Source organism: Hemiscyllium ocellatum, chromosome 45 (genome assembly GCF_020745735.1).
Source record: "Hemiscyllium ocellatum isolate sHemOce1 chromosome 45, sHemOce1.pat.X.cur, whole genome shotgun sequence".
Lineage (NCBI taxonomy): Eukaryota > Metazoa > Chordata > Chondrichthyes > Orectolobiformes > Hemiscylliidae > Hemiscyllium > Hemiscyllium ocellatum.
In genome coordinates, this window is record NC_083445.1 from 30,756,495 (window position 1) to 30,770,715 (window position 14,221).

At 48.2% G+C, this 14,221-nt stretch overlaps 1 protein-coding gene across 1 annotated transcript; it reads left to right on the forward strand.

The window, feature by feature from the left end:
* The first annotated feature begins 1,607 nt into the window (after positions 1 to 1,607).
* Positions 1,608 to 9,166, forward strand: LOC132835793 (CCN family member 1-like). Its single transcript, XM_060854862.1, has 5 exons — positions 1,608 to 2,243; positions 3,999 to 4,212; positions 4,639 to 4,965; positions 5,222 to 5,415; positions 7,402 to 9,166. Exons 1-5 carry the CDS (start codon positions 2,184 to 2,186, stop codon positions 7,699 to 7,701), a joined length of 1,095 nt encoding a protein of 364 aa, XP_060710845.1. The 5' UTR covers positions 1,608 to 2,183; the 3' UTR covers positions 7,702 to 9,166.
* The last annotated feature ends 5,055 nt before the right edge of the window (positions 9,167 to 14,221 follow it).

The window sequence follows — 14,221 nt, forward strand, 5'->3', positions numbered from 1 at the left end:
GACTGAGTGAGACTGAGTGACTGTGTGAGGCTGAGTGACTCTGAGTGAGACTGCGACTGAGTGACTCTGAGAGAGACTGAGTGACTCTGAGAGAGACTGAGTGACTCTGAGAGAGACTGAGTGAGATTGAGTGACTCTGTGTGAGACTGAGTGACTCTGAGTATGACTGGGTGTGACTGGGTGAGACTGGGTGAGACTGGGTGACTCTGAGGGAGACTGAGTGAGGTTGAGAAGACTCTGTGTGAGACTGAGTGACTCTGAGTGACTCTGAGTGAGACTGAGTGACTCTGAGTGAGACTGAGTGACTCTGAGTGACTCTGAGTGAGACTGAGTGAGACTGAGTGAGGTTGAGAAGACTGTGTGAGACGGAGTGAGACGGAGTAGACTCTGTGTGAGACTGAGTGAGGTTGAGAAGACTCTGTGTGAGACGGAGTGAGACGGAGTAGACTCTGTATGAGACTGAGTGAGGTTGAGTGACTGAGTGAGAATGAGTGAGATTGAGTGACCCTGTGTGAGACTGAGTGACTCTGTGTGAGACCGAGTGAGGTTGAGAAGACTCTGTGTGAGACTGAGAAGATCCTGAGTGAGGTTGAAAAGATTCTGAGTGAGACTGAGTGACTCGATTTGAGACTGAGTGACTCTGAGTGAGACTGAGTGACTCTGAGTGAGACTGAGTGAGGTTGAGAAGACTCTGTGTGAGACGGAGTGAGACGGAGTAGACTCTGTGTGAGACTGAGTGAGGTTGAGAAGACTCTGTGTGAGACGGAGTGAGACGGAGTGAGGTTGAAAAGATTCTGAGTGAGACTGAGTGACTCTGAGTGAGACTAAGTGAGGGTGAGAAGACTGTGTGAGACTGGGTGACTGAGTGAGACTGAGTGAGATTGAGAATACTCCGTGAGACTGAGTGAGGTTGAGAAGACTCTGTGTGAGACTGAGTGAGACTGAGTGACTCAGAGTGAGACTGAGTGACTCGGAGTGAGACTGAGTGGCTCTGTGTGAGACTGAGTGAGAATAAGTGAGATTGATTGACTCTGAGTGAGACTGAGTGACTCTGAGTGAGACTGAGTGACTGAGTGAGACTAAGTGGCTCTGTGTGAGACTGAGTGAGAATGAGTGACTCAGAGTGAGACTGAGTGACTCAGAGTGAGACTGAGTGACTCGGAGTGAGACTAAGTGGCTCTGTGTGAGACTGAGTGAGAATGAGTGAGACTGAGTGACTGAGTGAGACTGAGTTACTCGGAGTGAGACTGAGTGAGGTTGAGAAGACTCTGAGTGAGACTGGGTGAGATTGAGTGAGATTGAGTGAGACTGCTTGTTACTGCAGCTCTGTCCCCACTTTATGAATGAGCTCCATTCTTCAGAGAGAGCGGATCCGCATCTGTGTATCGGAATGGAATGTCTGGGGGATAGACTCCTCCCTGATTGGACAGCCCGACAGCTGGCTAGCCAATGGGAAGGCTGATATTGCAAGGGGAGTACAGTATAATTAGTGGGGGATGAAGGGGAGGTACAGTCAGAGAGAGAATACCACAGTAATAGGCAGCACAGGGAGAGGGAGACAGACAGGAACACAGGGACAGGGAGTGGGACAGGGAGTGGGACAGGGACAGGGACAGGGAGAGGGACAGGGACAGGAACACAGGGAGACAGAGACAGGGACAGGGACAGGAACACAGGAACACAGGGAGACAGAGACAGGGACAGGGAGAGAAACAGGAACACAGGGAGACAGAGACAGGGACAGGGACAGGGTAATACAGAGAGAGATAGTGATCAGCACAGAGTGACAGAAAGAGAGAGAGGGACACACACACACACACACACACACACACACACACACACACACACACACACAATTGAATTGGGACAGCTAGAGACAATATCACAGAGAGATGTAGAAAAACTAGCCTAGAGACAGGGAGAACAGTGAAAACAGAACAATGCTGATAGAAATCAAACAGCATAGAGAGAACCATGGGTAAGGGACGCAGGAAGCATAATTAACAGCAGGAGAGAGAGAGAGAGAGAGAGAGAGAGAGAAGAAGGAGCTGAGGCACAGGGTGAGGGAAGAGGATTTCAGGGAAGGAGTGTGGGCAGTGGGCAGTGGGCAGCGGGCTGTGGGCTCCGAAGGGAAGCCCTTGACCTGAATCCCCTCACTCTGCCCCAGGGAGAGCAGACAGACGATGGAGAGGTTGGTGTTCCTGAGTCTGCTCCTGCCCCTGGATTCCCTGCTGCTGCCTCAGGTGAGCTGCTGCCAGTTTAATCCATCACGGGGAACGTGCCCCTCTGGGCGGAGTGTGTGTGTATGGGAGTGTGTGGGGGGGGGTGTGTGTGGATGTGTGTGTGTATGGGAGTGTGTGTGTGTGTGTGGGAGTGTGTGTGTGTGTGGGAGTGTGTGTGTGTGTGTGGGTGTGTGCGTGTGTGGGAGGGTGTGCGCGTGTGTGGGAGTGTGTGTGCGTGTGTGGGAGTGTGTGTGTGTGGGAGTGTGCGGGAGTGTGTGTGTGTGTGGGAGTGTGCGGGAGTGTGTGTGTGTATGGGAGTGTGTGGGGGGGGTGTGTGGATGTGTGTGTGTATGGGAGTGTGTGTGTGTGTGTGGGAGTGTGTGTGTGTGTGTGGGTGTGTGCGTGTGTGGGAGTGTGTGTGTGTGTGTGTGCGGGAGTGTGTGTGTGTGTGTGTGCGGGAGTGTGTGTGTGTGTGGGAGTGTGCGGGAGTGTGTGTGTGTGGGAGTGTGTGTGTGGGAGTGTGTGTGAGTGTATGTGTGTGGGGGGTGTGTGTGGGGTGTGTGGTGTGTGTGTGGGGTGTGAGGTGTGTGAGGTGTGTGTGTGAGTGTGTGTGTGTGGGAGTGTGTGTGAGTGTGTGTGCGTGTGTGTGGGAGTGTGTGTGTGGGAGTGTGTGCGTCTGTGGGAGTTTGTGTGAGTGTATGTGTGTGAGGTGTGTGTGTGGGGTGTGTGTGTGTGTGGGGTGTGTGGGGTAGTGTGTGTGTGTGTTTGGGGTGTGTGTGTGTGGGGTAGTGTGTGTGTGTGTTTGGGGTGTGTGTGTGCGGGGTGTGTGTGTGTGAGTGTATGTGTGTGGGGGGTGTGTGTGTGAGGTGTGTGTGTGTGTGTGGGGTGTGTGTATGAGTGTATGTGTGTGTGGGAGTGTGTGTGGGGTGTGTGGTGTGTGTGTGGGGTGTGTGGTGTGTGTGTGTGGGGTGTGGGGTGTGTGGTGTGTGTGTGTGGGGTGTGTGGTGTGTGTGTGTGTGGGGTGTGTGGTGTGTGTGTGTGGGGTGTGTGTGAGAGTGTATTTGTGTGTGGGAGTGTGTGTGGGGTGTGTGTGTGGGGTGTGTGTGTGAGGTATGTGTGTGGGGGGGGAGTGTGTGTGTGGGGAGTGTGTGTGGGGGGTGTGTGTGGGGTGTGTGTGTGGGGAGGGTGTGTGAGGTGTGTGTGTGGGGGGGAGTGTGTGTGTGGGGAGTGTGTGTGTGGGGGGGTGTTGTGTGTGTGTGGGGGGGTGTGGTGTGTGTGTGGGGGGGGTGTGGTGTGTGTGTGAGGTGTGTGTGTGAGGTGTGTGTGTGTGTGTGAGGTGTGTGTGTGTGTGTGGGGGGGGAGTGTGTGTGTGGGGAGTGTGTGTGGGGGGTGTGTGTGTGGGGGTGTGTGTGAGGTGTGTGTGTGTGGGGGGGGTGTGTGAGGTGTGTGTGTGTGGGGAGTGTGTGTGTGGGGGGGTGTGGTGTGTGTGTGGGGGGGTGTGGTGTGTGTGTGGGGGTGTGTGTGTGTGTGTGTGTGAGGTGTGTGTGTGTGAGGTGTGTGTGTGTGTATGTGTGTGTGTGAGGTGTGTGTGTGTGTGTGAGGTGTGTGTGTGTGTGGGGGGGTGTCCACGCTGTGTTGTGTGTGGGGTGTCCACGCTGTATTGTGTGGGGGGGGTGTCCGCGCTGTATTGTGTGGGGGGGTGTCCGCGCTGTGTTGTGTGTGGGGGGGTGTCCGCGCTGTGTTGTGAGTGACTGTGTGTTGGTTGATGTTTTGTAGGTGAGGCAGCAGTGCCCAGGTGAGTGTAAGTGTCCCCCCAGGCCCGGCCTCTGTCCCCCCGGGGTCTCCCTGCTGTTCGATGGATGTGGATGTTGCAGAGTCTGTGCCCGGCAGCTCAATGATGATTGCAGTCTGCAGAGACCCTGTGACCACCTGAAGGGGCTGGAGTGTAACCAGGGGGCAGGAGTGAGTGAAGGAGGAGGCATCTGCAGAGGTTAGTGCCACTGTGTGGGGGGGTAGGGGGGAAGGAGGAGGGGGGCATGGTGTCCAGACAAATGAGCAGTGCATGGGGAGAGGGGGCAGTGATGTCCTGCAGCTGAACATTTTCCTGTTCAGTGGGATTCGGTTTGATGTTGGCGAATGAGTGGGGAGGTACAGAGTAGCTCAGAGCCGAAAAATGTGTTGCTGGAAAAGCGCAGCAGGTCAGGCAGCATCCAAGGAGCAGGAGAATCGACGTTTCGGGCATAAGCCATTCCTGAAGAAGGGCTCATGCCCAAAACGTCAAATCTCCTGCTCCTTGGATGCTGCCTGACCTGCTGCGCTTTTCCAGCAACACTCTCTCAGCTCAGATCTCCAGCATCTGCAGCCCTCACTTTCTCCACAGAGTAGCTCTGACCTGTGCTCACCTTCTCTTTAACAGCAAGCTCCGAGGGCAGGACATGTGAGTACAACGGGAGGATTTACCAGCACGGTGAGCCCTTCCAGCCCAACTGTAAACACCAGTGCGCCTGCATCGATGGGGCAGTGGGCTGCATTCCCCTCTGCCCTCAGCAACTCCCCCTGACCGGGGGCAACTGCCCCCGGCGCCGCCTGGTCAAAGTCCCTGGGCAGTGCTGCGAGACCTTTGTCTGTGATCGGGAGGAACCAAAACCTCAGGGCGCGGCATTTCACCAGCTGGTTTACCGGGCCGGCATCAGCAGCAGGGAGCTCATTCAAAACAAGCATCACTCTCGGACAAAGCAGCCCGGTGAGTCGGTTAATCAGCTCAGTGCCCTGTTGGTTGTGAAGACCCACAGAGCAGTTTTAGCCGCTGCATGTGTTAGGTTGTTTATTTGACTAAACACGACTAAAATATCATCCAAATAGTTTCCATGAAATCAAAACCTTTTTGCAATTGAGTTCCTCTGAGTTTTCTATTTTAAGAAATCCCTGTGGTCCTGTTTACGAAATATTATGTTTTGCCTGACTGGATTTTTAAAACCACTTGTCATTTGCTGTTCCAGCTCTGTTTGGAGGACAGAGATTCCCTCGACACAGGTGCACAGTTCAGACAACCCAGTGGTCTGAATGCTCAAAGTCCTGTGGGCTTGGCGTGTCCACGAGGGTCAGCAATGATAACCCTGGCTGCAAGCTGAAGGAAGAGACGCGCTTGTGTCAGATTCGAGGCTGCGGCCACACCTTCAGTCCCAAACTCAAGGTGAGAGGAGTTCTACAAACCAGGAGGTTAATGCCAGTTACTGAGTAACGGGAGGCACACTGAAGATGGAGTCAAACAGCACATTGCTGGAAAAGCACAGCAGGTCAGGCAGTTTCCGAAGAGCAGGAGGATCGACGTTCCGGGTATAAGCCCTTCATCAGGAATGAGGCTGGTGGGCCGGGAGGGAGGTGGGCTGAGAGATAAACGGGTGGGGCTAGGGGAAAGTAGATGGAGGTGGGGGTGAAGGTGAGAGGTGGGATAGATGGGAAGGAAGCTGGATAGTTCAAGAGGGTGGTGCCGGGTTGGAAGGTTGGATTGGGATGGGGGGGGAGGGGAGACAAGGAAACAGGTGAAATCCCACATTGATGCCGTGGGGGGGTTGGAGGGTTCCAAGGAGGAAGATGACAGCTGATGCTGTAGCTGCAGGATGGGTATGAAGTGGAGATGCTCATCCCTCAGGACCAGCAACCAGCTGACGTTTGCAAGAAATTCACTGGATTTCTCCTTGGAACCCTAGACATGGTTCAAATCCCATGGCAGCTGGTGGAATTTAAACTCTGTTAGCAACATGTAGAATTGTAAACCTGGTGATAGTGAATTTATCATTGATTATTGTAAAAACCCACCTGGTTCCCTCGAATCCTTTCACGGGAGGGAAATCTGCCGAGTTCATGTGGTCTGACCCACCTGTGACTGCCGACCTAGAGTTATGTGGCTCAGTCTTCACTCTAAGCCTGAGAATGGTCCTAGTAATGGCAGTTAGGACTGGGTCATCAATGCTGACCTCGCTGCTCCTCCTGTATCCAATGGAAGATTAATAAAAACGAGCAGAGCGTTTAGCCCCTGAAGCCTCCTCCATCGTGGCTCCATCGTGTGTAGTGTCATCTCCTCCTGTCAGCCCCTGTCCCCATTCCCAATAACGCTGAATTCCCTTAACAGTCTAAAATGTCCACCTCAGCCTTGAATCTGTTCAGTGACCAAGGCTGTGCTACTTGTTGGGGGAAGGGAATCCTGAAGATTAACCACCCTCTCGGAGAGTAAATTCCACCTCCTCCTCTCCATTTTGTAAATGGGAGACCCATCGCTTTAAAATGTGTCCCCAGTTCTAGATTCCGCCATCCCCACCCCCACCCTCCCCCCCTCCTGCCCCCGCCACCTTCCCAGCAGCCATGTTGCCTACCCAAAGAAGCTTCCCAACTCGCTCAACTGGTCCTTGGGGAGAAAGTGAGGACTGCAGATGCTGGAGATCAGAGCTGGGAATGTGTTGCTGGAAAAGCGCAGCAGGTCAGGCAGCATCCAAAGACTCATTCCTGTAGAAGGGCATCATGCCCGAACCGTCGATTCTCCTGCTCCTTGGATGCTGCCTGACCTGCTGCGCTTTTCCAGCAACACATTTTCAGTTCACAACTGGTCCTTGGAAAACAAACCCCACCCTTCATCCCAGGAATGTCTTGAGTGAACCTGATGAGAATTTACTCCAATGCTTTGGAGAAACTGAATGATTTGTTCCTGTAAATATTCCCACAGGGTAAGCTAATAATGACCTTTTTATTAAATTGATTAGATTCCCTACAGTGTGGAAACAGGCCCTTCGGCCCAACCAGTCCCACACTGACCCTCCGAAGAGTAACCCACCTAGACCCATTTCCCCTCTGACTAATGCGCCTAACACGATGGACAATTTAGCATGGCCAATTCACCTGACCTGCACATCTTTGGACTGTGGGAGGAAACCGGAGCACCCGGAGGAAACCCACGCAGACACGGGGAGAATGTGCAAACTCCACACAGACAGTCACCCAAGGCTGGAATTGAACCAGGGTCCCTGTTACTGTGAGGCAGCAGTGCTAACCACTGAGCCACCTGTTTAAGTTAGGGGGGGCAAAGAATGATTCTCTTAGTTAAACATAAAGAGTTTTAAGAACGTAGTAGTTAAGATGATTGAGCAGGTCAGACTCCTTGAAACTGTCCCGTTCCCTCTTTCAGAAAGGGAAGTGCACCAGGACCCAAAGGGCGATGGAACCAGTCCGTTTTACCTGTGCTGCCTGCAAGAGCGTAAAACAATACCAGCCAATCTCCTGCGGCTTGTGCACAGACCAGCGCTGCTGTTCACCGCGAAAAACCCGAACAATCCGTGTCCAGTTCTACTGTGAGGATGGTCAGAGCTACAGCAAGAATATGATGATGATCCAATCCTGTAAATGCAGCTACGACTGCCCCCACCTGAACCAAGTGATCCAGCCATCCTTCCGGCTCAACAATGACATCCACCGCTTCTTAGACTAAAAGCTGACTTTCCAACCCCTTGAGCCCCGGTGAGAGACTGGGCTGAAGGAGAGGCCGAAGGCTAATCAGATTGGAGCATGCCGTCCCTCTGCTCTCATTCTAGGACAAGGTGAACGGGCTGACTCTCCTTTCAAAGAAAATATTGTACAAACAAGAGAGCGCTCCATTATTCTCCAGAGTAGGCTTTTCAGACGATAACGATCTGTTTGTGTGAGCGTAGCACTATTTCCTGCAGGCCCATAGTCTGCTCTAGTGCATCTTTAGTTTTTGTTAAACTATTTTTAATTGGACTGTAGCATCTCCTCAGCGAATAATTTGCTTACTACCTGCACCAACAACACAGATTGGAACCTTTTGGCACTTTTTGGCAGCTACCCCTCTAACCTACTTCAAAAGTTTCTCTGTATTTCAAATTTCACAAGGCATCTTCAGGTATCCTGCAGTTTATGAATGGCTGTGTTGCAGAAGCCTGTATCCTTTCTGTCTGATTTGAGCCTTTTGTGAAACTGTGCCTGTGTGCTTGCGTGTTTGTTTGTCCTGTCTGAGACTGAGTTACTGAACTCCCATACCAGCCAAAGGGTGGACTTGTTTGCAGTGTGAAAGTGTTGTGTCTCTCATGGATCTCCATGTTAAATAGGCAGGTGATGCGGTGGAAAAGGTGCCTGATTATTTTCCTGTTAGAATGAGGCAGCCTCTTGCCTGTGACAGGCCGGTCTGGAGCTGAGGGACTTGTTGGTGGACATCCATTTCCTCTGAAACTGACCGTGTTTAAGAGCTGCCGGCCATTCGTTAAGGAGAGGAATACGGAGGGAAAGCAGTGTTTGTTTTTCTTTGTTCCCCACCGACCACCAAAAGGGGAAACTGGTGTGATGTCGTCTAGCTCTGCCTAATCTCTGAACCTGGTCATCTCTGTTGGCTGATTAACCACGACTTTTAAACCAGTTGGTTTATCACTGGTTCCTGGGTTTTCTGCCAGGTTCGATACATTTGACAACAACTTTTAATTCCTCAACTTATTTGTAGGTTTAAAACTTCTCAATGATACAGAAAATGCATTGAAGTCTTTTTTTTGTCAAAATGAAAAGGTGGCAGTGTATAACGCCTGTAACTCCCCTCGGACATCCAGCCTAGGTTACAGTATCTGCTCCAGTGTTCTGTTTGTGTTTGTCAGATGTCAGGATTGTACAAAGTTTTAAAAAATCACCCCAACACCAGGTTATGGTCCCAACAGGACCATAACCTGAAAGCTGTTGGACTGGAACCTGGTGTTGTGGGATTTTTCACTTTGTCCAGCCCAGTCCAACACCGGCTCTTTCACATCAGGATTATAATGTCTGCCTGAGATTCTGCATCCCATCGTCAATCTCACTCCCCGACACCAGTCAGCAGCTGAACTTGTGCATTCATTCCTGCATTGTATATAGTATTTATCAAAGTGTGGCATATTTTTATCAATTGTATTATAGTGGATTTTAAAATATGTATTTTGGAAAATTATAAGAATGAAATAAATTTTATTTTCTAGAGATCAGTGTTTACTATCTGACTTGATTTGCAGCTTTCCCTGTTCTCTGACTTGAAGATGCTAACATTTTGATTCATTCTCCACTGTAGTATATAGAAACAGGAGGAAGCCATTGAGGTCCTCACACACACTAGGATCACTAATTCATTCCTTCATGTTCACTCTGTCAGTCAATATGAACACAGCTGCTCAGCTGTGGCAGTGGCATATTCTATTGTCTCTGATGCCTTTTAAAATCTCAAAACGTACCTCTTTCTTGGATATATTCAGCGATTTGATCTCCAAGCCTTCCGTGGTCCAGGATTTCACAGGTTCCCCAGCATTTTACTGAGGAAATCTTTTATCTCCATCTTAAATTTTTCACTCTATATCCTGATACTGTGTCCCCTGATTCTAGACTCCTCTCTGCACCCAGTCTGGCTTGCCCTGTGAGAATTTAATACATTTTGATTATATCCTATCATATTTCTTTGAAACTCTAGTGAAAATAGGCCTTGTGGAACCAATCTGCCCAACCAGGACAGTCCTACCTTGCCTGGTGTAGACGACTGAAGCTCTGCAGCAACCCCTCTGTGGTAAGTGGACCCTTTCTTGGGTACAGTGACCAAAGTTACATCCAACAGTCCAGATGGAGTCTTGTAGGACTGTACTAAGACACAGGATCAGAGAGTCCTTATAGTCTGGAAGTTGTCCATAAGACCCAGCAAGGTCATACCAACCCTTCAGAGAGTATCCAACTCACACCTTACTCTATCTTTGTAACTCTGCATTTCCAACGGCTAATCTATCAAACCTTCATCTCCATGTGTACGATGGCAAATTTACCATGGCCCATCCACCAACCCTCCACAAGTTCGTGAGGAAACTAGAGCACCCAGAGGAACCCCACGCAGAGAATGTGCAAACTCTACATAGTCGCCCGAGGCTGGAATTACACCCTCAGGTTCCTGGTGCAATGTGGCAGCATTGCTAACCTGAGTCATGAGGCCATTCCAATTACAACCTGTTCTGTTATGACCAAGGTAGATCATGGCACTGCATTTACCCAGCTTCATGCTCATTGATTCCAACAGCACAAACCTCCCAGCAACATGAAGCAGATACTCCAGTTGCTGGGAATCTGAAATGAGAAACAATGAATACTGGAAGTGTTCAGCCAATCAGACGGCATCTATGGAGAGGATAACAGAATTCATGTTTCAGATTTGACCACCTTACAAAAGGGAGGGAGAGAAAAGCAGGTGATTTTGGTCAGTCAGCTTAACATCTTTCATTGAGAAAATGTTGGAGTCTATTATAAAAATATAATGGCAGAACATTTAGATACAGAATATGATCAAGCAGTCAGAACAGTTTCATGAAAAGGAAACCATGTCTAACAAATTTGTTTCAATTTTTTGGGGAGGTCCAGAGCAGAATAAATAATGGAGAAGCAGTAGATGTGATATATGTGTTCAATAAGCTAGTGCCTACAAATGATTCTATGATTCTATAAGCTACTCAATAAGATAAAGGCCCATGCTGTGGGGTGTGGTCTATGAACATGGATAAAGGATTAGCTAACTAAAGAAGGCAGCAAGTTGGGAGAAGGGGGGCAATTTCAGGATGGCAACTTGTGACTGCTGGAGTTGCACAGTGATCAGGGCTGGGGCCACAATGATTTATAATATAAATTAATGACCTGGATAAGGGAAGTGACTGTATTATCATCAACTTTATAGATGACAACAAGTAGATGGGAGGGTAAAGACCATAATAAACAGGAAAAGGTCTAGGTCATTTAGCCCATTGAGCATTCAATAGGATCATAGCTGATCTGATATTCCTTACATCCAATAAATGGTGAGGAAAACATTATAATGTTATGAAGTTGAAGGCGTGTACTGTACCTTTAAGAGAGAGTGAAAGCTGTTAAGCACCGAGAGCTTACAAGCACCTGTCATATGATTAACTAGCAGTCTCTGAGTGTACTGGAAAATTGAAAATATGTAATATTTGGCTGTGAAACAGATGCCTGAGTTTTGGTTGCTATTTTGACAATATTTCAAATTTGATCAATCAGTTTAAGTTATGCTCCAGGATACTAAAACCCAATCAATTTTGAATTTATTGTTTTGCCAACATTGAACCAAGGAGACGATCTGATGTTGGGGGAAGTAACCAGGCAGGCAGATTGAAAGTTAGACAGAGAGTGACTGCCATTCAAAACACTCTCTATCAAAGGTCCCTTTCTCATATAAAACATCTTCCCAGCCGGAGATGACCCAGGGTGATCGTCAGCCACAAGGAAGGAGGACACCAGAGGTGACAGCCACTGTGAGGATTTGAAACTAAGTTGCTGTAACTCTAGTCCGGATTTTTATTGGAACCGGGTATTGTTATAGAGTTTGGAGGTAGATAACAAACCTTTAAGAGAAAAGAGGCTGAGAGTTGTAAATAGTTGTTGTTTAATGGTCACTTTTAGAGTTAATGACTAAATTGATATTTTTTCTTTAAATAGTGGAATTTGGGAGTTCTCTGTCACTCATATTTTAACAGATTTTGAGATGCGGTGTCCTTTTCTGGAGTTTTGGTTTAATTAACAGAAGGGTTCACAACTGTGTCGTAACAATAAATACCTTGATTTTTAAAACTTCTTGTACATTTTAAAACTGTGATCTCAAAAGAAATAACTATTTTGCAATTCCAGGATTTCAGGAATGACTGCCTGTTTTAAAACCAAGGAATTTGATACCTATTAACGAGCCCTGTTTTTGTAGCTGTGGCTAACAGTAATGTACGGAGGGACTGGAACCATGTTATCATTTCCAAATGAAGCTGATTGGATTGTGGACTATCTCGCTGTCATTATTTGTGACTGCTGGTTGGGGAGCTGAACAGCTTTGGCTGCAGTGAACAAAATATTTTCCCTCTCAGTTTCTCTGCAGTAAGCCACTTTACTCCTGATGAAAAAAAAAGCTGATTTTTCTTTCAGCTGTTGCTGCAATTAGATGTTTTTGAATTGGATAAGTCAAAGATCTTTCAGAAATGAAACAGCCACCCTGGGCCTTGTGTAAAACCAATGGGAACGTTTGGAAAAAGAGATAAAGGACAAGCAAGAACCAACTAAACAGACCTTGTGAACAAAGACTTTCGAAATATCTTCCCAGTTTTCCTTCCATTCATGTTTTTTTCCTGTTATGTCAGTGTGAGAGAGAGAGTGAGAGCTTCAATTTTTAGAGTTCAATTAATTTAACAGTTTACCTGTAGATAGAATCTAATGACTAGTAATATGTAGATGTAGGTTAGCTCGCTGAGCTGGAAGGTTCCTTTTCAGACGTTTCATCACCATACTGAGTAACATTTTCAGTGAGTCGCTGGACAAAGCACTGCTGGTGTTTCCTGAACTCTATTTATATATTTGGGTTTCCTTGGATCGGTGATGTCATTTCCTGTGGTGATGTCATTTCCTGTTCTTTTTCTCCAGGGGTCGTAAATGGTGTCCAAGTCAATGTGTTTGTTGATAAGAGTTCCGGTTGGAATGCCATGCTTCTAGGAATTCTCAGTTTGGCTTGTCCTCGGATGGATGTGTTGTCCCAGTCGAAGTGGTGTCCTTCCTCATCCGTATGCGAGGATACTAGTGAGAGAGGGTCATGTCGTTTTGAGGCTAGTTGGTGTTCATGTTTCCTGGTGGCTAGTTTTCTGCCTGTTTGCCCAACGTATTTGTATATGTGTTTGGCTCTTCCATCGTTGAAGATTTTGGAGCCTCCTCTTCCTCCTCCAGCGAGTTGTTTAATCGTCCACCACCATTCGTGACTGGATGTGGCAGGACTGCAGAGCTTAGATCTGTGGGATTTGAAATCTCTCAACTCTGCCTGAAAATTACTGCTTATCCTGCTCACCATCCAAAGGGTTCTGTTTGTGGCTTCACCAAATTGACATCCCATTTTCAGGTAATGCCTAACATGGCTATTGGTTTGCCCTCCTGCATCCTCCATTAGAGTTGATCCCTTGAGTGGAGGATACGCCAGGCCATTAGGTTACAGATTGGAGTATAATTCTGTTTCTGTTCACGGTCCACAGTGCATCATGGATGCTAGATCTGTTTGAAGCCTGTCCCATTTAGCTCGGTGATCGTGCTACACATGATGGAGGATTCTCTCAGCGTGAAGGTGGGACTCCATCTTCCCGAGGACAGTTCAGTGGTCACTCTAACTGATACTGTCATGGACAGATGTGTCTGCAGCTGGCAGATTGGGAAGGATGAGGATTGGTATGTTTTTCCCTCTTGTTGGTTCCCTCACCAACTACCACTAACACAGCTATGTCCTTCAGGACTCGATCAGTAGTGCTGCTGTTAAACCAATGCTGTTGAAAACCCCACCTAAAGTACATTTTGCACCTTTACTGAATAAGGTTAAGGATAATCCAAAGAGATTCTACAAGTACATTAAGAGCAAGATAGCCATTGGAGAGAGTACAGTGTCTTAAAGATCAAGGAGGTCATCTTCGTGTTGCACCCCAGGAAATGGGAGAATATTAAATGAATATTTTGCATCAGTTTCTTTCTGTGGAGAAAGAAATGGAGGCCAGAGAACCCAGGGAAATAAATATTGATGTTTTGAAAACCAGTTCGCATTACAAAAGAGGAAGTGCAGGAGGTCTTAGAAAATATAAGTCGGTAAACCTCTGAGAGCTGATCACGTGTCTCCCAGGAATTTATGGAAAGCGAGAGAGGAAACGGTGGGCCCCTCGGAAATATTTCTATCAGCTACAGACACAGGTGAGGTATTGAATGACTGGAGAGCGGCTAATGTTAGCCTTTCTTTAGGAAGGAATGCAAGGAGAAGCCTAGGAACTACAGTCCTGAGAGTCTGACATCAGTGGTGGTGCAGATGTTGGAAGTGATTCCGAAAGATAGGGTTTCTATGCATTTGAAGAGGATTGTCAGCGGGGGTTTGTGTGAGGGGAAGCGTGTCTCAAAGTACTCAGAGGAAGTAACAAAGATTGACGAGG

Coding starts and splice junctions, on each gene's coding strand:
- LOC132835793 (XM_060854862.1), top strand. CDS start 2,184: ATGGAGAGGTTGGTGTTCCTGAGTCTGCTCCTGCCCCTGGATTCCCTG. Junction 4,966..5,221: donor CTCTCGGACAAAGCAGCCCG/GTGAGTCGGTTA, acceptor TTGCTGTTCCAG/CTCTGTTTGGAGGACAGAGA. Junction 5,416..7,401: donor CCTTCAGTCCCAAACTCAAG/GTGAGAGGAGTT, acceptor TCCCTCTTTCAG/AAAGGGAAGTGCACCAGGAC.